Here is a 26,745-nt window from a genome sequence, read left to right as displayed (position 1 = left end):
TTGCTTGGTTGTCGTCTTCCCTGGTCTTTTCTCTCTTCTCTGGGAAGTTCCATCAGTCATTTCACAGATGAGCGTGGACTTTGTTTGCACGAGAGTCTGAAAACAAACACTTCTATGAAGAAGATGGCACCGAGACAACTACTCAGCAAGTCACGGGGCTGCCCTCCACTCCACAGCAGGTGAACGAACAAGCCTCGAGCCACTGGGTTAGCCCGTTAGCTTCAGAAAACTGATGGCTCAGCTCACGTAGTCAAAGGACAGATGGGGACAAACACAGAGGTAACAGCAGTTTCTGCAGCAAGCTAACATTTTTCAAGAGCAGACAAGCCCATGTTCTCCTCAAGGATGTCTGATTGGACCATTAAAGGCAGATAGAGAACTGGAATGGGGTTCATTGCAGTAAAAACTACCCCCCACCATGTGCTTGGCCTTGGCCCAGGCCCTGGAGAGCAGAGGTGGGAGGATGAAGCAAACACAGGCCCTACCAACGGGGAGGTAAAGATTTCATTGCAAATCATCTAGGAAAAGAGGCTAGTAGCAGAGATAACAGGCCTGGGGTGCTCCCACAGTCCCAAACCTGTCCAGCTTTCCAATAAGTGTGTTCCAGATGGTCCTGCCCCTCCGTCCCTTCTTGTGTGGTTCTGAGTGTCTTTCTGATACCACCCACCAGTGAGTCTAAGCCTCTGTTCTCCAACTTTGTTTCAGACAGAGGAGATGTGTCGAGAGGCTTGGATGCAGTGCTACAGGCCGCGATGAGCTTTGCTTAGTGAGGGACTGCTGAGGCTTCACTGAGGAGGTGACATGTGACCTGGGCTCAGAGGGTGTGTGACTCAGCAATGTTATCAAATTTAGTTGAGCTGGAGGAGAGAAGGGCTAAGGATCTCTTGCTTAGATTAGGCTACAGACTGTGTAGTGGGGAGCCCTGGGGTCTGATGTTGGGGGCCCGGGGTTGAGCCCTAGGCGCTAGGCTTTGTTTCCTCATTGATTGGTTGTTGCTGTTAGGTGTCATCGAGTCGGTTCTGACTCACAGTGACCCTGTGTACAACGAGGATACCCTGCCAGGTCCTGAGCCACCTCAAAATCATTGCCATGTTTGCGCCCATTGTTGCAGCCACCGTGTCAACCCATGTCATTGAGGGTCTTCCTCTTTTCCACTGACTTTCCACTTGACTAAGCACAGTGTCCTTTCTGGGACTAGACTCTTCTGATAACATGTCCAAAGTATGTTAGACAAAGCCTCACCCTCACTTCTAGGGAGATTTTTGACTGTATTTCTTCCAAGATAGATTTGTTGGTTCTTCTGACAGTCCGTGGTATAGTCAGTGTTCGTTGCCAACACCAGAATTCAAATGCATCATTCTTCTTTAGTCTTTCTTATTCATTGTTGAGCTTTCAAATGCATGTTGTTGTTGTTGTTGTTATGTGCCATCGAGTCAAACCCGACTCATGGCGACTCCTCCTTGGGTTTTCGAGGCAGTATCACTACGGAAGTAGGATTGCCCAACCTTCCTTCCAAGGTGGGTTTGAACTGCCAGCCGTCTGGTTAGCAGGCAAGTGTCTTAGCCACTATGCTACCAGAGCTCCCTTCAAATGCATATGACCAAAAAAAAAAAAACCCAAACTCACTGTTGTCAGTTGGTCCCAACTCATAGTGACCCCTCCTTGGGTTTCCGAGGCGATATCACTACAGAAGTAAATTGCCCAACCTTCCTTCCGAGGAGTGGCTGGTGGGTTTGAACCACCAGCCTTCTGGTTAACAGTCAAATGCCTTAGGCACTACACCACCAGAGTTCCTACAAATGTGTGTGAGGTGATTGGAAATCCCGTGGCTTGAATTAGGTGCACCTTAGTATTCAGGGCGATGTCTTTGCTTTTTAACATCTTAAAGAGGTCTTTTGCAACAGATTTGCCCAATGCAGTACATCATTTGATTTCTTGACTGCTGTTTCCATGGGCATTGATTGTGGATGCAAGTAAAATGAAATTCTTCAGAACTTCAGTCTTTTCTCTGTTTATCGTAATGTTACTTATTGGTCCAGTTGTGAGAATTTTTGTTTTCTTTATGTTGAGATGTAATCCATACTGAGGACTGTAGTCTTTGATCTTCATCAGTAGGTGCTTCAGTCCTCTTCACTTTCAGCAAGCAAGGTTGTGTCATCTGTATATCTCAGGTTGTTAAGGAGTCTTCCTTCTATCCTGATGATGCAGTCTTCTTTATGTAATACAATTTCTCAGATTATTTGCTCAGCATACAGATTGAATAAGTACAGTAAAAGGATATACCCCTGACACACACCTTTCCTGATTTTAAACCACGAAGTATCCCCTTGTTCTGTTCAAACGACTGCCTCTTGGGCTATGTACAAGTTCGGCATGAGCACAATCAAGTATTCTGGAATTCTCATTCTTCAGTGTTTTCCATAGTGTGTTAAGATCCATGCAGTCAAATGCTTTTGACTAGTCAATAAAACATAGGTAAACATCTTTCTAGTATTCTCTGCTTTTAGGCAAGATTCATCTGCTATCAGCAATGATGTCCCTCGTTCCATGTCCTCTTCTGTATTTGGCTTGAATTTCTGGCAGTTCCCTGTCAATGTACTGGTGCAACCAATTTTGAATTATCTTCAGCAAAATTTTACTTGTATGTGACATTAATCATCTTGTTCGATAATTTTTGCATTCTTTTGGATCACCTCTCTTTGGCATGGGCAACAAGTATGGACTTCTTCCAGTCAGCTGGCCAGGTGGCTGTCTTCCAGATTTCTTGGCACAGATGAGTGAGTGCCTCCAGCAGTGCATCTGTTTGTTAAAACATCTCAGTGGGAGCATTGTTTTTTGCCAAGGCCTTCACTGCCACTTGGACTTCATCCTTCAGTGCTATCAGCTCTCGATCATATGCTACCTCTTGGAATGCTTGAATGCCAGCCTATTCTTTTGGGTACTGTGACTCTGTGTATTCCTTCCAATTCCCTTGATAATTCCTGCATCATAGTATCTTGTCCATAGAATCCTTCAATATTGCAACTTGAGGCTTGCATTTTTTCTTCAGTTCTTTCAGCTTGAGAAATGCCAAGCATGTTCTTCCCTTTTGATTTTCTAATTCCAGGTATTTGCAAGTTTCAATATAATATTTACTTTGTCTTCTCGAGCTGCCTTTGAAATCTTCTGTTTGGTTCTTTTATATCATCATTTCTTCCTTCACTTTAGTTACTTTATATTCAAGAGCAAGTTTCAGAGTCTCTTGACATCTATTTTAGTTCTTTCTTTCTTTCTTGCCTTTTTAATGACCTTTCTTCATGTGTGATGTCCTTGATGTCATCCCACAACTCCTTTGGCCTTTAGTCATTAGAGTACAATGTCGTCAAATCTGCTCTTCAGATGGTCTCTAAGTTCAGGTGGGATATACTCAAGGTCATACTTCGGCTCTTGTGGACTTGTTTTAATTGTCTTCAGCTTCAACTTGAACTTGAATGTCAGCAATCGATGACCTGTTCCACAGTGAGCCCCTGGCCTCATTCTGACTGATGATACTGGAGCTGTGTGTCATTTTGTCATATGTGTTGGCTTCTATGTTGCTATGATGCTCAAAGCTACGCCACTGCTATTTCCAATACCAGCAAATGAGAAGAAACAGCTGCACACTGCAAACATCCATCAATAATCAGAACAAGGAATGTAATAAGTATGAATGTGGGAAAATTGGAAGTTGTTGAAAATTAAGTGTAATACATAAATACACTTGTAAATACAAAAATACCATTTTGAATCAGACAATCACATGGTCTACTATGCCGGGAATGAGAAATTTGAAGAGGAGTGATGTCGTGTTATCATCAAAAAGAATGTTTCAAGATCTATCCTGCACTATGATGCTGTCAGTGATAAGATAATATCCATACACCTACAAGGAAGACCAGTTAGTACGACTATTACTCAAATTTACACATTAACCACTAGTGCCAACGATGAGGAAATTGAAGATTTTTACCCACTTCTGCAGTCTGAAATTGAAACATGCAATTAAGATGCCTTGATAACCACTGATGATTGGAATGTGGAAGTTGGAAACAAAAAGAAGGATCAGTAGTTGAAAAGTATGGTCTTGGTGATAGAAAAGACGCCAGAGATTACATGAGAGAATTTCGCAAGACTTATTCATTGCAAATACCTTTTTTTGACAATGCAAACGTAGACCTTGCTGAATGGAATACACAGGAATCAAATCGACTACATCTGTGGAAAGAGACACTCAGTATCATCAGTCAAAACAGAGCCTGGGCCACCTGCAAAACAGACCTCATTGATTAAATGGTTTAAATGAGAAGAAGCAACTTCCATGGTGTGTCGTGAGCTATGGGAAGTAGCCAAGATCGGCTTCGAACACAGGTGTAGTGTCAGCCAGGAGAAGCAGATGAGCATGAGTTTTTCCTAGCGGACGGGCACAGTGTGGGGCATGGGGGCCCTGGCCCCATGCGTGCCCCTGGGTACATCATTTCTTCCCTCTGGGCCAGCTGCCTTGGGGGCAAAAATGAAGGATCCAGACTATACAGTCAGTCCCCTTTCTGCATGAAATTAAGTGATTCTATGATAAAGGGGTTGTGATGTGACGGCTAGAGTGAAGCGGGGCTTTGAACACCAGTGGCTGTGGGTTCACACTGTAGTTCTGCCACTTCCTGGTAATGTGATTGTGGGTGAGTTACTGCACACTCGTATGACCTCAATTTCCTCACCACAAAATGGTAAATGCCTGCCTCGTAGGTTAAATGAGAAAACTCGTGTGATGTGCCTGACATGCTGCCCAGCATATGGTAGGAAGAGTTAGCCATTATGTTGGCGAGTATTCTGTTACATATATTTTCACCCCAATAATTGTTGTTTCAAAATGCTGTTATGGTCAGTTACTTTTTTGTTAAGGATTGAGGTGTTGTAGGGCTTGCATGTAATCCAGTGCTCAGCTAGCAATTGGTGGCCCTCCTTTGAAAACTCAGCTTTGGAAGAGTTGCTGGTATCTGTGAATCCCATTGGGGTGCAGGGTGAAGGGTAGGGCTTTGTGCAGAAAAGTATTCAGACGCCTTGAAGAATCAAATTGTTTTCAGGCATTCTTAAGCCATTTATAATCACCCACTTGCTTGTAATCAATGGAGCATGCCAAATACAACCAATTACAGTTCATTAAATCACATGCCCTACAGACTTTCACCTTGCACACTTCTGTGAGAGAATTAGTCCAAATTAGTGCAGCATTCCACCATAGTGATGACTACGCTGGTGATTTATATAGCCTGCCCCGGTTGCCATATGCATGATGAGCATCCATTGAGGCTCTGAGAGCATCAGTCTCGTCCAAGAAGGCGCTGTCTAAGGTTCTTCTCTTTCTGGTAGGTCCTAGATCTGCACAGAAGCTGTAAGACAGAGACAGGTTCTCCCACAATGTCGTACAGACGGGAGCTAGAGAAGTACCGGGACCTGGATGAAGATGAAATCCTCGGAGCCCTAACAGAGGAGGAACTGAGGACCCTGGAAAATGAGCTAGATGAGCTGGACCCTGACGTGAGTGGGCAGAAAGGGGACCATGTTGTCACAGGGGCAGGAATGGGGGCAGAAAGGGGACCATGTTGTCCCAGGGGCAGGAACGGGGCCGGGGGGACCACTTTGTCCCAGGGGCAGGAACGGGGGCAGAAAGGGGACCATGTTGTCACAGGGGCAGGAACAGGGAGGGACAGGATGAACTTCTAGAAGCTACCGCTGTCTTCTTCCTTCTGTGGCAATGACACTGGAATGAACGTCACCTCTGCAGGTGTTTGTTTTGTTTTATATGCAGTGGAATGAATTAGCCGAGAAGCAAATGACTAGAAGAAGCCCTCCCACTCGGTTGACATTTTATCACATTTCATAGTTGGCATATTTAAGAAGTTTGTTTAATGCTTGGTTCTCGCTTCCACAGTCGGGATACACAGCCTCAAGAGGCAGGAGCATACTTGGTCCTGCAGGTATTTGGGCCAGCCACATTGGGGCCATTCCAGCCACGTTGGGGCCATTACCAGGGCCAAGAGAGGGATTCATAGAGACCTAACTAGACAGGGGCCTTCATCTTACATTTCGATCCCAGGGGAGCAAATACTTAAGGAATATTACTGAATTAAATGAGTTTTCTATTTAATATATTTTAAAATTAAAAGAATACTTCACTTAAAAAAAAAAAACACTCATTGCCAAATGCTGGTTAGCAGAGATTCATAAAGAAAATAATGTTAGTACCATTTTCAGTAACCCTCAAATAAACCAAAACCAAACCAAACTCAGTGCCATCGAGTCGGATCTGACTCATAGCGACCCCTCCTTGGGTTTCTGAGGCAGTATCACTACGGAAGTAGATTGCCCAACCTTCCTTCCGAGGAGTGGCTTGTGGGTTTGAACCTCCAACCTTCTGGTTAGCAGTCAAGTGCCTCAGGCACCAGGAAGAGAGCAGTCTAGCAAGAAAAATGCAGGACCAGAGATTTGCTAGGAGTCCCTGGAAGGCGCCACCAGTTAGTATGTCAGGCCACTAACCAGAAGGTCGGAGGCCTGGAGGTTCAAGTCCACCAGAGGCACCCGCAAAGAAAGGCCTGGAGACCAACTTGGGAAAGGCCACACCATTGGGAACCGAACGGAGCCCACGCACGGGGTTGCCATCGCTGGAATGGAGTTGGCGACAGCTGCCTTAGAGAACAGTCACGGGGTTGCCATCATCGGAATCAAGTTGGTGACACCTGGCTTAGAGCCCACACACGGGGTCACAGTCATCAGAATGGAGTCGGCAACAACTGCCTTAGAGCACAGTCACAGGGTGGCCATCATCGGAATCGAGTCGGCAACACCTGCCTTGTTGTTGTTGTTGTTTGCCGTCGAGTCGGCCCTGACTCATAGCGACCCCTCCTTGGGTTTCCGAGGCAGTATCACTACGGAAGTAGGGTTGCCCAACCTTCCTTCCGAGGAGTGGCACCTGCCTTAGAGGTTTGATGCTCCAATTGCAAGCCTGGCTTTGTCTGTTACCATCCATGTGACCTGGGCTGGCCACTGTCCTTCCCTAGGCAGTGTGTCCTCATCTGTGAAATGATGGGAGTTGACTGGTTCCTTTCCAGGTCTTACTCCAGGTGTGAGATTGTTGTTGTTGTTATTGTTATGTGCCGTCGAGTCAGCCCGACTCATAGCGTCCCCTCCTTGGATTTCTGAGGCAGTATCCCTACGGAAGTAGATTGCCCAATCTTCCTTCCAAGGAGTGGCTGGTGGGTTTGAACCGCCAGCCTTCTGGTTAGCAGTCAAGTGCCTCAGCCACTATGCTACCAGAGCTCCCAGGTGTGAGATTAGATGGTTCATTTCCAGGTAGCCCTGCCTCCTCGCCCTGGTCTCGGGCCCTGGGGAATGAGAGGCGCCCCCAGCAGTACACCCTCATCTGGTCCCGTCCCTCCTGCTCCAGCCGTAGCAGAGGACTCCCGTGAGGAGGCTGCTCGACTGCATCGAGAGGCAGCTTTGGCAGCTAGAACCTCGGGTCTCCTCCCTGCTCCCCTGCACCCTCTTTTCCCATCCGACTGGCTTTCAGGAAAAACAAGTGATGTCAGCAAGGAACAGTCAGGCCCCCAGCTTTGTTGCTATAGAATTAGTTTGTTCTAATTCTATCCACTGTCACGTAGAATTGCAAGAGCAGCTTTAACAAGTGAGAATAAAAGGGGGAGTGTAGTGCCTTCTATTCAGCTGGATAAACATGATTGAGTTGCCTGCCGGGCACCAGGCCCCTCTGCTGGGCACCCACTGGTGAGCCTGGCAGGGACTCTGCCCATCAGTGCTCAGTCTGGTGGGGACGGAGGGCATGATGAGGGCTGTCCTGTCTGGGGGCAGGCGAAGAGCTCAGAGAGAGGATTAGTTCTTTCTGGTGGAGGCTTCCCATTGCAGGTGATAGGGGAACTGGGCCCTGGACTTTTCTGAGTCAAGAAAAGAATAAATACAGGGAATTCCAGGCCGAGTGAATGCCACAAGCAAAGTTTTGGGTACAGATGGTAACTGGGATCTCAGTGTGGTTTCCGTGGAGGACTATGTGGGACCGGAAGGGAGGCTGGGGCTAGATTATTGGGGACAGAGGGGTTTGCATGCCAGACTTAATAGTCTTCTTTTCTTCTTGGCCCCGGGGACCCTGGCCCTGGGGCACTGACTGTGGGCTTGTGGTTTGGGAAGTGGATGCTGACTCCAGATAGACTGGCAGGCAGAGGGCTGGTGTGGGAGCCCCTGTCATCGTGCCCAGTAGAGCGGGCCAGTTCTTTTCCTGACGATGAGGAAGGGCCCTGCCCCTCTCTACAACCCTTCCTGCCATATTGTGGCAGCTTCGCTGCCCCCAGGGAGGACAAGTGAGGACCCCCTGCGTAACCGCCCCCCCAGGTCCCATAGGCCTGTCCCTCTGGCCTTCTGTGCTGTTTGTTAGAGTTGTCCTGACCCCAGGATATGCTTGAGACCGGCTAGGCCATGCTGCCAAAAGGGCCCGAATGAGGGTCAGAGGGAAGCGGGCAGAGGGGTGCAGCCTCTCAGGACTGAGAGCAGCCCCTGAGACCCCAGCGCTGGGCCGCTTCTAAACTGGCAGAGAACTTCCACCCAAACATCAGAGGATCTGGCCCCACAGCCAGTTCCCAGGGTCTCCGTACCTCTGCAGCTCTTGCCCCTTTCAGCCCTCTCTCAGGTGACCGGCAGGGAGGGGGAGGTACACTGTGCCCATGGGAGGGCCAGCGAGCTCACTAACTTGCCTGCAACCCCATGTTAGGGTGTGGAGACTCGGGTCTCCTAAAGGTTCCTCAGTACTGCACTTCCCACTCTAGCCTGAAAGTAACTTTGAGTATGGGTTTGGGAGAAAAAACCCCAAAACAAAGCCATTGCTGTCAGGTAGATCTTGACCCACAGCGACCCTCTAGGACAGAGTAGAACTGCCTCCTTGTAGTTTCCTAGGCACCACCTTTACGGAAGCAGATAGGCACATCTCTCTCCCATGGAGTTGCTGGTGGGTTCAAGCCACCAACCTTCTGGTTAGCAGCTGAGCGTTTTAACCGCTCTGCCACCAGGGCTCCTTGGATTTGGGGGTTGGGATGGGAAACTGAGACCCGTGATTCTTGAACCATTGTGGTTCCAACATGGATGCTTTTAAAGATCACTTTCTTTCTAAATTCAAGAAGAAGAAAAGGGAAACAGATATCGGAGATGCTGTATCAGCCACACAATTAGCTCCTTTATAGGGCCTTTCTCTGTTACCTGCTTTGCAGGACACTGTGATTTCTGAAAAGGTCTGGCGGGCGCCTTTCCTTCTGGGAGCACAATCATTCCAGCTCGGTTTCACCCTCTTTTGGCCTGCAGTGTGAGATCCCAGCCCGGGGAGAGGCTGAAGGTATGCAGACTGTGAGAGGCCTCCTAGCCCAGACGGGACACACAGGGCAGCAGGTGTCCGCCCCCCCCCCCCACTTACAGAGAGGGAGCAGAGCCCAGAGAGGGGAAGGAACTTGCTGCAGGTCACAAGTCCAAACAGTGAGGCCAGGCCAGACCCCAGGTCCCTCGAGGCCCAAAGCCACTGACTGCCCTCCTCTTCTGTTTATTTTTTTGCTTAGCCAAAAAAAAAAATAAAATAAATAACCAACCAAAAAAGTCCCTGCCATCAAGTCCTTTCTGACTCATAGCAACCCCCACTGGGTTTCTAAGGCTGTGAATCTTTACGGAAGCTGGTCACCTCACCTGCCTCCCATGGAGCAGCTGGTGGGTTTGAACTGCTGAGCTCTTGGTTAACAGCCAAATGCTTTAACCGCTATGCCAGGAGAGTTCTTTTTGTGCACTTCCTATAGGCAGGCACTCATTCAATCATCGTTACAATCCTGAGAGGCAGGTTTTGTTACCATCATTTTACGGACGAGGAAACTGAGATGTGAAGTCACGTGCCACGGGACCTGCAGCAGAGTCCTGATGTGGCGCTGGGTTCACGCTCTCAGCCACGCCACAGTAAGGCTTCTCTTGAGCCCTCAGGAAGAGGGCACAACAGACATCCTCTGGTTTCCTGGTTCAGGAACGTGATGTATTGCAAAAGCATCCTCCTTTCTGCCTGGAAAGGGCCTGGGAGGCAGCCGTCCACACTGAGTGCTGCCTCTGCTCCGGGCTTAGGCACTCCCTTTTCCCTCTTTGGGGCTCCGAGTCCCTGTCTGTGAAACGGCCGCAGTCAGCTTCCCTGCCCTCCGGCGCCAGCCCTAACCATCCCGTGGTCCCAGGACCTGTGCTGTGCAGACCCTTCAGGGGGGTTCCGTGTTCTCTTATGCAATTAGGAAGGCCCGTGTCATGTGACACAGTGGAGTGCCAGGAGCTGGAAAGCAGCTGTCTGCAGCAGAGGGCAATTAACAGCATTAAAAAAAAAAACACCCTGAAACTTTGTATCTCTAACTTGGTCTGGAAAAACTCGGGCTTATCATGAGATTGTTGCACTTGGACTCTGGGGAGAGGAATGCTCCCTGTGCTAAAAGTATCTGCTGGTGACTGATTCCCCAAGGGGCTCTCCGCTCTTCGCAGTTAAGTGGATGCTGCTATGAAGCTGAGCCAAGTGCTTGGTTTAGATGCCTTTGTGCTGGACGGCCTGGAAGATGGGCAGTGTGTGCAGAGAGGGCTGAAAAGGACAGCTCACGTGGTGCCTTGTGCAGGGAATAGTGTACAGGTTCTCATGTGCTTGACAGATTCTTCACATGTAGTAGCTGTCCCCAGGCAAAGCCCCATGTGGGTGATCTCATTTCATCCTCGGAGCGGCCCGGTCGGTTATGAGCCCCCCTTCAAAGATGGCAAAGCCGGACCTTCTAGAGATGAAGTTACCTGCCGGGGATGTAACACAGGTGTGCTGGGATTCCAGCCTAGACAGTCTTGACCTCTAGTCCGTGCTGTTCACCACGGCCGCCTGTGAGCACACGTCGGACCCAATCAGGAGAGGAACTGGAGGAACGGGATGAGGCATTACCAGCAAATTGTTTTGTTCAATTCAGTTTCCTTTGAAGTTGTTATGTTATTTTCACCATAAATACTTTTCTTAAAAGAAGAAGAAGAAGGAAGACGCCTTCAACACAAGGAATTTCAGTATAAATATTGCTTGTAATAAGGCCTTGTGGAAAAGGCAGAATATTTTTAAAACGGCCTCAGTGAAAGAATGAAAATATTTGTTGGAGAGAAGATGCTAGAGATAATCCCAACCTTATAAAGAAGTTGGGCCCTAAGAGTTAATTCTGCAGTCAGCTGTTTGGAATCTGTGACACATTATAACCATAGAAACAACAGTTCCCAGTCGTGATGTTGTTGTTGTTGTTAGGTGCCGTCGAGTCGGCTCCGACTCCCAGTGACCCTGCGGACAACAGAACGGAGCACGGCGCGCTCCTGCGCCAGCCTCACAGTCCCTGCTGTGCTTGAGCCCATCAGTGCAGCCACCGTGTCCTCCTCTCGTTGAGGGTCTGCCCCTGCTTCACTGACCCCCTACTTTCCAAGCCGGGGAGAGCCTCCGATCATAGTGATAGTAACAGTCCTCCCACGTGCTGTGCTCCGTGCTGAGCTCTTCATGTGTGTTATCTCAGAATCGCCTCAGGGGTCCTCTGAGATCAGGCCTCACAGGTCAGGGTTAATACCATTCTACGGATGTTATCAGCAGGGGCCGGTCCCTGGAGGACATCATGTTTGGTAAAGGAGAGGGTCATCGAAAAAGAAGAGGATCCTCAGTGGATGGACTGACACAGTGGTTGCAATGCTGGGCTCCAACAGCAATGATTGTGAGGCTGATGCAGGACCTCACAGTGTTTCGTTCTCTTGTACACGGGGGTTCACTATGAGTCGGAATCGACTTGACCATACGTCACATCAACAACATTAGATGAGGGAGGACTCCATGGGTGGTGCAAACGTTTACGAGCTTGACTACCAGCTGAAAGGTGGGGGGTTCAAACCACCCTGTGGCACTTCAGAAGATGGGCCTGGCAGTCCGCTTCAGAAAGGTCACAGCCTTTAGAACTGTGGTCAGTCCTACTCTGTGCATGAGGAGTCACAGTCAGAATTGACTAGACAACGACCATCAACAACCACGTAGATTACGGAATGGAGGCCAGAGTCGCACAACTGGTAAGGGATAGAACTAGGTGCAGGCGGACCTGCCTTCCTGGCCTGCGTTTGTAGAGCTCTGGGGCCATGAATTGTGGGAGGAAATGATGGAGGAGAAAACCTAGAATTGTGAAAACCTAGAACCTAGAATAGAAACCATGTCCCCTAAGCTCTGCTTACCCTGACATGTACACACCTGCTCAGGTAAGAAACCTGAGGCCCTGGATGGTACAAATGGTCATGTGCACAGCTGAGGCTTAAGCGCACCCAGAGGCACCTCGGAAGAAAGATGTGGCAATCTGCTTTTGAAAAATCAGCCACTGGGAACGCTACGGAGCACAGCTCTACTCTGACACACGGGTGCTTTCTGCGAGTCAGGATCGACTTCACTGCAAATGGTTTTGGTTTCCAGACGTTCGTCACTCAGTGCTTTGTGCGTTTCACCCAATCCTAGTACCGACCCTGTGGAGTATTATCACTACCACATTAACACTGAAAACTCAAACACCAGCCAAAACCCAGAAGTGCACAGAGGCGATGGGTCACACAGCAAGTCACACAACATGGCTTCCTGCCAGGCTCCACAGACGCCCCACTCAGGGCCCCATCAGCCCGAAGGCCCTCGTGGCCATCCAGAAAGCAGCCACGGCCATGGCTCTCCCTTGTAACACAAACCGGCAGAATCATTCGCCCAGGACAGAAATAAACAGATGAAATGGAAAGAAATTAATCTCTCCTCTAAAAATAGGCTGGCATCCTTAGAGCCGGCCGGCTGTGTGCAGAGCCCAGCATGGGCCTAGCAGGGTAAGGGTGGGCCAGGCCAGGTGTCGGCGAGCCCCGCCCCAGCCACTGTCTTCCAGCCCGACTGACGCCCTGCCTCCCCTCCCTTCCCAGGCTGGCCTGCCGTCCCCCCAGAATGCCCTCCTTTCCCTCCTCCCCGCCTCTGCTTGCAGGGTGACTTCTTGAGCCTGGAGCCCCTTGCTCCCCATGTTTCAAGTCTTCCTTGTAGCCCCTGCCCCATGCCAAGAACACTGAGCAGGTTCCCTTCTGATTTTACCGTTTTCGTGAGGAACTAGTTTAAACATGTAGGAGAGTATAGGCTATACCTATGTTCCCGTCACTCAAATTTAACAAATGTTCAAATGTTGCCTGTTTGGTTCAGATCATACTTACAAAAAAAGAAATCACTATTGTTAACGTGCCAACCCTGCCTCCCCCCACCTCAGTTCCTTTCCGTCTCTTCCATTTCCTTAATATGTTCTACCTTCTCTCATTCAAGGAGCTCTGGTGGCGTAATGCCTAAGGCATTTGACTGCTAACCAGAAGGCTGGTGGTTCAAATCTTCAGAGGGAAAGTTGGGCAATCTACTTCTGTAGTGATACCACCTCATAAACCCAAGGAAGGGTTGCTATGAGTCGGATCTGACTCAACGGCACATAACAACAACAACATCACTCACTCACACTCACTGCCCTCGAGTCAAATCCGACTCATAGTGACCCCTTCTTGGGTTTCTGAAGCGGTATCTCTATGGAGGTAGATTGTCCAGTCTGAGGAGTGGCTGGTGGGTTTGAACTGCCAGCCTTCTGGTTAGCAGTCAAATGCCTTAGGCACTACGCCACCAGAGCTCCCACTTTCTATCTTAGAAACAGCAAACCAGACACCCACGATGTCAGATAAAAAACATCAGAAACCAAACTCTGCCAATTGCAACTCACAGCGACCCCCATTGGGTTTCCAAGACCATAAATCTTTACGGAAGCAGACTGCACCATCTTTCTCTTGTGGGACGGCTGGTGGGTTTGAACCATTGACCTCTTGGTTATCAGCCCAATGCCTTAACCACTACACCACCAGAGCTCCCTACGATGGCAGGTAACTTACATGAAGGGAAAGATGAGCCAGTTTTCCTGAAGCAGAAGGCCATCTCGGGTCATCTGCTTTTGCACTCTTGAAGTTTTCACTTGCCACATAACTTTCCGGGAAGACAAACTAGCAGAGCCGGTGATGAATGGTTACTGACCCTTGACCACTGTGTCAGAGACAGTAGGGAGTGGTGGGGACTGTGGTAAACTGGAAAGCTTGTGTTTGCCATAGGATACTTGTCCATGGGGACTGATCATTGCCAGTGTGAGGATATGGGCCTAGTGTTGCCAGATTGTCTAAGCTTTCAGGAGATGCATCTGCATTTTTTATGGGCTAACTGCTGATTTTAAAAAGGTGATAGCTCATTAAGATGTACAGACCAAATAAACCAAGTTTCAGTATTTGGTTGGATGGTAGACTTCCCAATTTGCAACTCTGGTTCTCCTCTATCTGACAGGCTTTTGGTTTTGCTTAAAAAATATATATGTAAACTCTGGTTAGCTATATGAGAAGTGCCTACTGTGTGGCATATAGCAGAACTTGATAAAGGTTTGTTGAAAGTGGATATGTGGTTGTCCGCTAGAATCTAGGCTCCTTGGTCCTTGGAGCCACGTCTCCAACATCATAGTTTTAAGGCAGCCAGGCAGAGCTGTGGCCTCCATGCCAGGAGACGCTGTTCCCATAGACCTGAGAGTACACTGTGCTTTGGATTGTCCAGTACAAAAGCTGCACCGACAGAGTACCCATCAGTGGTGACTGTTCAGTTGAATGAAAGTGAACAGTGTTGCCCAATGGTGGAAAACTGGTTGGTAGGGAGCTGCTTTGATACGGAGTTCAAGCCTTGATTCTGCAATTCCAAGCTAGCAGGGTCTGGAAACCTTGTTTTTCAGGTGAGAGATCACAGCCAGAGAGTGCCAGTGCCCTGTCTGGGCCTCACAGCCCTCAGAACCCAGTTTGTCACTTAGGTGCAGTCTGGCTGTAAGTGGCAGAGATTCCAAATAGCATGACTGAAGCAGTGGGTATTCACGTGTCAGCTGGAAGCCCAGAGGCAGGCAGTGCAGGGCTTGTGTGGAGCTCTGCTCCCCAAACTCCTTCCCTAAGCCCCAACTCTGTCCAGCTCCCCGTTCTGCCACTCCTGGGGTGCACATAACCCTCACCCTTAGATCCAACATGGTGACCATGACAGCTGCATTCTAGGCACCAGAAGAGAGGAGAAAGAAGAAAGCAAAGGAGAAAAGCCACAATCCAGGGGTCTTTTAAGGAACGTTCTAGAAATTGCCATTTGACACTTCTCATATTATTCACAAGAACTTAGTTACAGGGTGAACCTAGCTGCAAGGGAGGCTGGAAATGTAGCCTTTAAGGTGTGTGGCTGTGTGCTGAGCTTGATGGTAAAAGTGTTTTTATTCCTTGATGTCAGGGACAGTTTGGAGCCTGTCACTCTGAGTTTGCCAGTTTGATGGCCTGGTGTTCCACTCTGTTGAAGGCCCTGCGGTGGGATGAGAGATGTTAGCAAGAATTAAACCACCAAATCTAAGCCCCAAAGAGAGCATTACAGCGCTCCATCAGAGAACTCTGGTCCCATCCTAGTCACCCTCCACCCTTGAAACAAATAGCTGCCACCAAGTAGACTCTGAATCAGGTCAACCCGTGTGCACCACAGGGTTTTACCAGCTGACTTTTCAGAAATGGACCAGGCCTTTCTTCTGAGGTTTGCTGGGTGGACTCAGACGTCCAACCTTCCAGTTAGCAACTGATCCTGCTACTGTTTGTATCACCCAGGAACTCCTTCCCTTGAACGATTCGTGTGGCCCTCTCCCTCGAGTCTCCTTGAAGGTCAATTGGGTGGCCCAACAGACAGCTCGAGGCAATGTGTGATGTGAGTCCAAAGGGTGTCTAGTTCATTCTGTCCTATTCCCAGCTGGAACATCAGTGTGGTGGATGCTGGGCAATTCAGACCCACATTTACTTAGCACTGTGCTCAGTGCTGAAACCCTGAAAAGACTAAGTGATATCCCAGTGGGCCTCGAGGGGCATCTAGTTTCGCTGGGGAGAGACAAACAGACATATCAATGTGCTCCCACACAGGGTAGGCCGGGCACTGGACAAGAGCTGGCCAGATGCCTGGGGGAGTTTGGGAAGAGAACTGCCAGGTCAGTGCGGGAAACGCTGTTAGGCTGAACAGGGCCAAAGGGAAGAGCTTTGGAAGATGAGGGCAGGGGCAGGAGGGCTGGGACGCTGGCAGAGGGCACAGCCTGAGCAGAGGCCTGGCTCTGTGAGAGTGCTGGGCGCCAGCGCAATGGGAAGGAGCCCAGAGACGGGGAGCAGGTGGAGGACCAATCGCAGAGAGCTCTCTGTGCCTGGCTGATGAATTGGGTCATGATGCTGCAGGTCAGCGAAGCCACTGGGCGTTTCTGAGTGTGTCCGGGAGTGGCCGGTCAGATGTGCATGTGGGTGAGGTCTGGCTGGCTGTTGAGGGGGGAAGGAGTGGGAGTGCGGAGGTCTGAGGTGGGGAGGCCAGCCAGGACGTTGCTCTGATGGTCCCGGCAAGCGGTGCCCGCAGCTTGAACACGAGTGAAGCCTGTGAGAAAGAGGCGCTTTAGAGCCCTGCAGCCTTGGCCTCAGCCGGACTCCTTTCCCAGCAAGCCGCGCCCCACCCCCGGCCTCGGCCTGTGCTGGGCCTCCTGTCCTGCAGGGCCCTGCGCTGCCTGGCTTCCCTTGGCCATCTCCTGCCAGGAATTCCTCCTCCAGGAAGCCCGAAGCTGAGTGAGGACTCACACTGGTTATAGCTTCCCTCTGCCTGTGAGCGTCTGTGGAGCGACCACCCGCTGGCGAACAGTTGATTGCACACGTGACCCCATGTGTCAGGACAGAAGTGTGCTCCACAGGGTTTCAAGGGCTGGGGTTTTTTGGAAGTAGATGACCAGGTCTTTCTTCCGAGGAGCCTTTGGATGGACTTGGACGTCTCACCTGCAGTTAGCAGCCGAAGGCATTAAGCATCTGCACCAGGCAAGGATTTCTTCCGTGGAGCAGGGATCACAAATCCATTGTCTCAGGACGCCCAGGGCCCAGCGCACAGGACAGGGACATTTTTCCTGTATGGGAGGCAGGAATGGAGGATTGGCAGGAAGCCGGGTGTGGGGGGGGTGTGGCTTCACCTTTGCTGTGAACACCAGGGAGACCCAGCCTGTGCTTTTGTGGCCCATCTGCCCTGCCAGAAACTGCTGGGCGGATTGGGCTGGGCCACGGGGCTGCCTCTTGATGTCAGCACTAATATCCTATCAAGCTGACGAGGGGAAGTGGCAGGTATTGGGTTTCCCCAGCCCAGCAAGGTCAGGGGACTGAGCCAAAGGCCTGGATTGTTCTAGGGAGAAAGAGGAGAGGACGAGGCCCACGGTGTGTGTTGGGGTGCGGTGGGGGTGTTTGGAGAGAGCGGGCTATTAGAGGTTTGGATCTCCCTCCCCTCTTCTGTTGAAGTCAAGATTCTGTGACCAGGCACCAGGGGGCTCCCTCCACTGCCGCCACCACCCCCTCGGGTCAAGTCTGTGTGTAACAAACAAGCACTGTTGGGGCCTCAATGAATGCAGAGCTCTCCAGCTCCACGATCTGCCCAGGGGATCAGGCAGCCGGGCCAGTAAGGCGGGGGCAGAATCCTGGGTATCAGAAGGAGCCCAAAGGGATGATGATGGTTTTTTTTTGTTGTTGTTTAATTGTGACTTGGGTGAAAGTTTACAGAGCAAATTCACTTTCCATACAGCAGTTCACACACACGTTGTCTCATGACATTGACTACAATTACCCCAATGCAACAGCTCCCCTCCCACTTCCTCCCGATAGTTACCTCTTCCCTGTATCCATCCCTCCATTCACTCCTGCCCCCTGAGCTGTCTCCTGGTGCATAAACAGCCCTTCTTTCTCCCATGATTGTTCTCTCCAAGGAGTGTATCTACCTCGGGTAAATATTCAACTCAGATGCCTGTCTTTTTTTTGGCTGGAAGCCACAGGTGTGGGTTCAATTCCAGACCTGAAGGGCAGCTAGGGGCCATAGTCTCAGTGGTTTCACCAGGCTCTATCAGACCAGCAAACCTGGTCCCATTTTCTTTTTATTTTTTCCAAACGATTTTGAGTTTTGTTCCACATTGTTCTCCCTCTCTATCCAGGATCTCCTACATAGATCCCCCTCCGAGTGGTTGACAGTGGTAGCCAGGCACCATCTAGTTCTTCTGGTCTCATAGTCATATAGGCTGAGAATTGCATGGTGTACCAATCACTTGGACTAACTGTTTCCATGAATCTTTGGTTTTCTTCATTCTTTGCGCTGGACGAGGAGAGAGACCCATCGTTGCATCTAGATGGCTGCTTGCAAGCTTTTAAGATCCCAGTCACTACTCACCAGAGTAGGAGGTGGAGCAATGTTTTGTGCAGTGTGTTATGCCAATTGAGCTTGAGGGACAATGATTTTTACGTGAGGGGAAACAGACACGGCAGATAACTGGGAAATGAAAATTGTTTAAATGTTTGTGGTCAAATATCTTGTGAAAGGTGTTTGGGAGACTATCTGGGCTAGGGAGGGTTTGGGCCCAGCCAGGGGTGGTGGGAGGGAGGGAGGCAGGGATGGGGACCGAGGGCATACTGGGGTTAAATTGTTGGAGAGGTTGAGCCTCCTAGGTTTCACTCTGACCCCAGGCCACTAACTCCGTGCCTCTGGACCGCAGTGTCTCCAGGGGTAAACCGAGGCTGGCTTGATGAAGAGGCAGGATCTGACTCTCTAAGACTTGAGTGGGAGCCCCATTCTCACATGGCACCACGTCTCCTTTCCTGGAAGGTGGGTGGAAGGTTTTCTGTGGTTTGGAAAAGAGTCCTGGGCTCTCTGTCTGGCATCTGGCCTCGGGCAGCGCCCTTCCATTCCCTGGCCTTGGTTTCCCCCAACGTCCAATGAGAAGGTGGTACCATGTGGCCGCCGAGCCCATCCTTCTCTAAGGAGTTGTGTGTGGTTCAGCCCAGCATGCTTGGAGCCCAGCCAAGGGAGGCACATTTACATCCCCTTCTTAGATGTAGCAGTTTACTTGGGAAAGTGGTAAAATTGCTTGTTTTTATCATTGTGAAGAACTGAGGTAAGGGACATTTTACGTACGCTTCGCCACCAATCAGAAGACCGCCGTATCAATTCTTGACCATGCTGATTAGATACAGTGTCATCCGGATACACATTCAGCCTTCCTGGATGCGTGGCTAGCAAGCTGTGTGACTTTCAGCAAGTGACTCGCTTTTCTGTGCCTCAGTTTCCCTGATTGTAAAGAAAAGAATTGGCCAAGAGGCCCTCTTAGGACTTTGTAGCTCAGAGCTTGTGGAAGTCTATGATGCTTTTAATACAGGATGTGTGTGTGTGTGCCTATGCTGTATGTGTGTATATGTGGTATATGTGTGTGCATGTATTGTACATGTTTGCACATGTTGTGTGTGTGTGTGCACATCTGAACAACCCACCCTAGCTGAACTGAGATGGCCTCTCACAGAACTCTGTCTGTAGCAATGATAATTTGCAGTTACTTGGAATTTGATCTTACTGGCAAGGAGCTCTGGTGGCATAGTGCCTAAGGCATCTGACTGCTAACCAGAAGGCTGGCGATTCAAATCCTCCAGCCACTCCTCAGAAGAAAGACTGGGCAATCTACTTTCCTAGTGATACCGCCTCAGAAACCCAAGGAGGGGTTGCTATGAGTTAGAATTGACTACATGGCAGTGAGTTTGGTTGGTTTTTTTTTAGCACCTGTTTGCAGGATGTTAGAATCCTAACAACACAGGTAGGGGTCTGTCGAAGTTTCCATCGTCCTTTGGACAACTGGACTTCAGAGTGCGCTTGTGAACGTCGGACTTAGATGGTAACCTCTCAAGTTGCACACCCGACTTTCAGTTTTCCAACATTGAGAAAAAGTCGCCGTTTCAGAAAACCAGGAGGAGGGCCCTGCAGGAAGAGGGTGCCTCATTTTTCCCGATGATCATTTCCAAGAAAATGTTTCATTTTAATGTGTTTTTAAATGAAAATTCTAAAGGAAAAGTCCCTTTATATACCTCTTTGTTCTCTAGGCCAGGACTTGGTCTGGACAGACACTTATGGGATAACTGAATGGATACCTTGACTTCTCTCTACATGGATTTTAGCAAAAGGGCAGCCCCTGGGCTGAGTTAGGCCAGCAGGTGTGTTTTATTCTGCCGAACACAGCTTTTAAAATGTTTTAATTCCTTGCAATATTTAAAATCAAGAGATTTCACGTAACAAATGGAATGGGCCGCATTCTCGCTGGAGCTGAGTGGTTTGGGGGCATGAAAGGGCCACTGTGCCACTCTCCACCTGCCAAGTATCTAACAGCTAAGATGAGAGAGCCCCTAGAAACTCCTCCTTCAAACCGACACTGACTCCCCTGTTGGGAGAAGATAAGGTCACCCAGGCAGACCCCACCCTCCTCGCACCAGCAAATTTCTGGTTGTCAGAACATGAAGAGGCTCCATGTTAAAACTCCTTCTCCACGCAGCTCTAAGCCCCGACCAGACCACCTCGGGGTGAACATACAGGTGTCCTGAGGCCCTTACGGCAGACATTGCTGGCGGCTCGGGAGGGGCCGCTGACGCTTCCCTGGGAACTAACTGTAAAAGGAAGCACTGGCCGAGCCTGCTACCCTGTGCGAGTGCTGAGACTGGGAGAACCTCCAGGAAGTCCTCACCACCTGCCGGCATCACGCAGGGAACTTAGGGCCGTCCTATGTTCTTCACTGTTCAGTAAAGCGGACACTCCTTTAGCAACTCGATTACCGCGTGTTTACTGAAGAAAAGCAAAAGATCATTTTTTCCTGCCTGTACTTGTAATTGAGAGTTTTCTCTAATTTCACTCTACCATCCTCCAGGCACCTCCCATCTCCCCGACCCAACCCGAACCAAATTCGTTGCCGCAGAGACCATTCTGACTCATAGCGACTCTAGAACAAGTAGGGCTGTCCCATAGGGTTTCCTAGACTGTAATCTTTACGGAGGCAGACTGCCACTTCTTTGTCCCACACATGGGGCTGGTGGGTTTGAACTACCAAACTTTCAGTTAGCAGTCAACTGTCTAACCACTGCACCACTAGGGCTCCTTCCATCTCCCCAGTAACTCCAAACTAGAGAGCTCTTTGTAGAGTCATGGCGCACACAGCCTAGGCACAGACTGTGTCTTCGGTGGAAGTTTGTTCAATGAACTAGAAATAGAAGCATGAGAGATAGCATTTCTACACACACCCACGTTCACCACATACAGTGCCAGGAGACTCAATGACAATGCTTGTGGGAACTCTTCTCCGTTATTGGATAGCCTGGGTCTCAGAGTCGGTTTAGGTTCTAATCGACTTGAGAGATCCAAGACAACATTTTCTTACCCATTAAACTCCTCAATGACTAATTTGCATCATAAACTGCATCCACAGGATACCACTGTAGACTCCGGCTAGCTCTGGCCTGGCCAGTCTGAGTGTCATTGTTGGCCACTGGTCTGTGAACTTGAAGAGGCCTCCATGCTGGGCATCCCGTGGCCGGTTAGTTTAGTGACTGTGTTAGCCAGTTTGTGATTTTCAGTTTCATAGAGATACGATTCACATACCACATGATTCACCCACTTAAAGCGCACAGTGCAGTGGTGTTTCGTATATCCACAGGGTTGTGTCATAATCACAACTTTAGAGCGTTTTAATACCTTTGGGGAAGACCCCCTCCTCATTAACAGTCACTGTCATCTCCCCTAGACTGCCCCGCCCCAGGCAAGTATGAACCCACTTTCTGTCTCTGTTCTTCGTGTGAGTGGAGTTGTACCATTCATGGTCCTTTGTGACCGGCTCCTCTCGCTTAGTGCAATGTTCCCAAGGTTTGTCCATTCCTTTTGACAGCTAATAATATTCCGTCTTATGGATCTACACAGCTGATCGACCCATTCCTCCGCTGGTGGGGATTTGTGTTGTTACCGTGTTCAGCTGTTAGGAATAATACTGCTGTGGAGACTCATGTCAGAGTTGTCGTGTGGACATGTTTCCAGTTCTCTTGGGTATGTGCTAGGAATGGAACTGCTGCACATGCGGCACCTCTGTTTAACCCTTTCAGGAATTCCCAGACTGCTTTCCACGGCGGCTGCATCATTTCACATCCCTACCAGCAACCTACGGGGGTTCCAGTTTCTCCACATCCTCGCCAACACCTGTCCTTATCTGATTTTTGGTGATAGCCATCCCAGTGGGGTTGAACTAATATCTCATTGTGGTTTTGATTTGCATTTCCCTGATGACAGATAAGGAGCCCTGGTGGTGCAGTCGTTAAATGCTCGGCTGCTAACCAAAAGGTCCATCAGTTCAAACCCAGCAGCCACTCTGCAGGAGAAAGATGTGGCAGTTAGCTTCCCAAAAGATCACAGCCTTGGAAACCCCATGGTGCAGTTTTACTGCCTTGTAGGGTCACTATGAATCAGAATTGACTCATTGTCATGAGGTGTTTTTTTCTTTTTTTAAATGACTAATGACATTGAGGTTCTTTTCATGTACTTATTGGCCATTTATAAGGAGCTCTGATGGCATAGTGGGTAAGACATTTGGCTGCTAACCAGAAGGTCAGCTGTTCAAACCCACCAGCAGCTGCATGGGAGGCAGATGAGGCAGTCTACTTCTGTAAAGATTTACAACTTTAGAAACCCAGTGATGGTCACTATGAGTCAGATCAACTCAGTGGCAGTGGGTTTTTGTTTTAATTTTTTATTGGCCATTTGTATATCTTCTTTGAAGAAAAGTCTATTCAAATCTTTTGCCCATTTTAAAAATTGGGTTCTTTGTCTTTTTATTGTTGAGTTGTGATAGCTCTCTCTATATGTTCTGGAGAAACTCTGGTGCTGTAGTGCCTAAGGCAGTTGACTGCTAACCAAAAGGTTGGCAGTTCAAATCCACCAGCCACTCCTCTGAAGGAAGGTTGGACAATCTACTTCCGTAGTGATACCGCCTCGGAAACCCAAGGAGGGGTCGCTGTGAGTTGGGTCCGACTCCACAGCAATGAGTTTGGTTTTTTTGGTATATGTTCTAGATGCAAGTCCCTTATCAGATAGATGACCTGCAGAATTTTTCTCCCGTTCTGTGGGTTGTCCTTTCACCTTCTTGATGGTGCGCTCTGAAGTGCAGAAGTTCTCAAGCTCAGTGAAGGCCGATGTACCTACTTGTCCTTTCATTCCTAGTGCTTCAGGTGGCACGTCTAAGAGAACTTCGTCTGACCTAGACCTTGAAGGTGATGCCCTTTTTTTCTTCCAGGAGTTTTAGATCTTAGCTCTTCCATTTAGGTCTTCAATCCTCTCCAGTCGATTTTTGCAGACAATGGAAGTCATATGCCATTTTCGAAAACAAGTTCAAATAAGTAATCAGAAGTTTAGAAAGATATTGTTGTCTTTGCTTTCCATTACCAATCATGAGCTAGTTCACTGAGTGGTGAGCGTGCTGCACTGCTAAGCAAAAGGTTGGAAGTTCAAGTCCACCAGACTGCCTTGGAGGACAGGCCTGGTGAGCTGCCTTCAATAGGCTTCAGCTTCTAATGAGGCTGATATTCTCAATATGGATTTCAAAACTCTGATAAACTAAGAATTGTTAGAAAAGGCTTTTGATGTTTTTATGTTTTAAACAACTACTTCCAATAAATATTTAAATAAATAAAACCATGTTTTGACAGGTTATGTAAGTAATATGTTTGAAATACATGACCAAACAAACAAAGAAGCAAGCAAAACTCATTGCTGTGGAGTCAGACTTGACTCAGCGACCCTTCCTTGGGTTTCTGAGGCAGTATCACTACAGAAGTAGATTGCCCAACCTTCCTTCTGAGGAGTGGCTGGTGGGTTTGAACCGCCAGCCTTCTGGTTAGCACTCCGATGCCTTAGGCACTGCGCCACCAGAGCTCCTGAAATACATGACAGACATCTTTATTCCCATATTAAAATTATACAGAATGTAGTTTAACACAGTAGTTGTCAAATGGGAGACAATTTTGTCCCCCAGTGGACATTTGGCAATGTCTGGAGACATTTTTGTTGTCGCCCTGGGGAATGGCTACTTGCATGTAGAGGGTAGCGCCCAGGGATGCTCCTAGCCAGCCTGCAGTAAACGGGCTCACTCCCCACCATGAAGAATGAACCAAGGGTTCTGTAGCCCCGAACGTCCAGCGTGCTGAGGCTGAGGAGCCCTGCATTAAGTCACTGGTCACAATCAGACAGAAGAAAGGCAAGAGCGTACCAGCCCTCCTCACCCCCCAGGACCAACCCCATGGATTTTTCCCATCATGACGCTGAGCCTCTCGGGGCCCGGAATGTGCCCCAGTGAAGCCAGTGGAGCGGTTGCCGTCGAGTCAGCTCTGATTCAGGGACACCCGTGTGTGTCAGAGAAGGGATTTTTGCATGTAGCTCACCAGGCCTGTCTTCCAAGTCTGGTGGACTTGAACTTGCAACGTTCTGGTTAGCAGTTGAGCACGTTAACCACTCGGGGACTTCGTCTTCACAGACTGCTCTCATTCTCCTCTCGGAGAGGACTCTCGGGGAAGGATTGGGCGCGTGTGAGAGACTACAGAGGTGGATCTGACGGTATAGAGGGATCTTCTCCAGTGGAGGCAGTGGGGGCTACAGCAAGAACTTGGGGGAGGTTCAGCCCGGTCTGCCCTCCAGGTATCCTCTGAACCTCTCCAAGCGAAGAGTAATAATTAGAAATGAAGGTTACCCCCAAGTCTGTACAAAGACTTTGATTTTCCATATTTGCCCCTGAAACTCCCTGGGCAAGTCTCCCCTTGCTCTGGGCCTCAGTTTCTCCTAAAGGCCAAGGAGGGGTGCGCTGGTGGATTTCTAAGGCTCTTTGCAGCTATAAACGTCTTTGAATCTCTAGGGCACTAGAGCAGAGATAAAGTGAAGCCCATGTGATTCAAATATACCCTAATTAGGACGCTGCTTCTGTAGTGAGCCCACGAGAAGCCTGCCCATGTTTGAAGAAGAGATGCAGGTATTGGTTGATGCTGTCTTTCTTGGGAGACCCATTGCCAGGGGTGACGTTCAAAATATTTAGCAACCGGCACAGCTGAGCAGGGACCGGTCAGGAGGGGCGGCAGCCAGGAGCAGCACTTGCAGCCTAAATATATGCCTTGCCCACCCCGCAGTTCTACTCAGCCCTCTCTCCTGACTATTTTATTCATTTATTTTTCTTTCTCTGCTCCTTCCTCCCTGATTCTGCATTCAGGACTCTCACTGACTCTGGTATCTTCCCCCTCCACCCATCTCACACACAATTGCTGTAAAAATCTCCACGCATCCACACACCAACTTCATAGCACTTCTCACTCAGCAGGTGCTTTTTGAAGGCCCCTCTGTGCTCAGCACGGAGTCAGCTGCCTTCAGAAAGATAGAGATAGATGAAGAGACCTGAGTCCTACCCTAGCTCTGCCACTTACCTGCTGGGTGACTCTCAGTTCTCCAGTGCTGCTGTAACACAAATACAACAAGGGGGTGGCTTTAACAAACGGAAATTTATTTTCTCACAGTTGGGAGGCTGGAAGTCTGAATGCAGGGTGTGGCTATAGGGGAAGCCTTCCTCTCTCTGTTGCCTCTGGGGCGAGGTCCCTGTCTCAGCTTCTGCTGCTGGGGGATCTTCAGGTGGCTCGGTGTCTCGTCCCCCCTCTTGTCCCCCATCTCTGCTTGCTAGCTTGAGTTTAATCTCTTTTATATCTCAACAAAGGTTAACTCAGGACACACCTGACACTAATCTTGCTTAATTAACATAACAAAGAAACCCATTTCCAAATGGGATTATAACCACAGCCATGCAGTTAAGATTGTAACACATAATTTGGGGGACACAATTCAATCCACAGCAGTGACCTTAGGCGGGTCTCTGCCCCTCTCTGGGTCAGATTCCTCGCATGTAAGAAGTGGCACTTGGATAACTGAGTGAGAGCTCTGAGGTCCCGGTTGTTCAATGACAGTTTCTACCGCAACACAAGTCTTCCGCAGCTCACCGCTCTCTCTCTCTCCCGCAGAACGCACTGCTGCCCGCAGGCCTGAGGCAGAAGGATCAGACGACCAAGGCGCCCACAGGCCCCTTTAAAAGGGAGGAACTCTTGGATCACTTGGAAAAGCAAGCAAAGGAGTTTAAGGACCGAGAAGATCTCGTCCCCTACACAGGGGAGAAACGAGGTATCGCTCAGGGTTGCTTTCGTTAACAAATACGGTAAGACCTGCGAAAGCCGGAACCTGTGTGAGGCAGAAACCTGGCAGAAAAGGAAAACGAAAGTATTGTCCACTAAAATGAGCCACAGAGAAGGGGTCAGACTGCATCCTGTCAAAAGCGGAAAACTTACCAGACCCGGAAAAACAAGGCCATCCTGTTGAGTTCTGGCTTTCACGGTTGCGCTGTAGCTTAGTCCCTGTGCGTTCCCTGAGTGCCAGCTGTATGCCAAGCCCCTGTTGGGGGCCAGATGTGACTGGTCCTCCTTGCCCTCACCCCTGCCTGGCCAAAGCACACAAACTCAACTCCAAAAGCACCAGTGCACATGTAAATTTAGAAAAGATTTTGAGAGACTGAGGAGAGAGTTGTAGCCCCCCAGACCAGTGATCGGAAACCAAAATCTCCTTTAACTGGAGTGTCCTGGTTATATTTTGTGTAAACTTAGACGCATGTGAGAGAGAAAGAGCCATATCGAGATCCCACTGCCGTGGAGTGGATTCCAACTCACAGC

General features: G+C 49.3%; 1 protein-coding gene across 1 annotated transcript in view; it reads left to right on the top strand.

Annotated features, from left to right (window-relative positions):
- The first annotated feature begins 5,430 nt into the window (after nt 1-5,430).
- The window catches only part of TMOD1 (tropomodulin 1), a 54,566-nt gene continuing 33,251 nt past the window's right edge, over nt 5,431-26,745 (top strand). The window contains exons 1-2 of the mRNA XM_007946876.2: nt 5,431-5,550; nt 26,047-26,203. Coding sequence (XP_007945067.1) covers nt 5,431-5,550; nt 26,047-26,203 — 277 coding nt within the window. The remainder of the gene's footprint in view (nt 5,551-26,046; nt 26,204-26,745) is intronic.

This window comes from Orycteropus afer, unplaced genomic scaffold, assembly GCF_000298275.1.
Source record: "Orycteropus afer afer isolate SDZICR_OR568_19922 unplaced genomic scaffold, OryAfe1.0 scaffold00174, whole genome shotgun sequence".
NCBI lineage: Eukaryota > Metazoa > Chordata > Mammalia > Tubulidentata > Orycteropodidae > Orycteropus > Orycteropus afer.
This window is presented reverse-complemented; position numbering and strand designations above follow the sequence as displayed.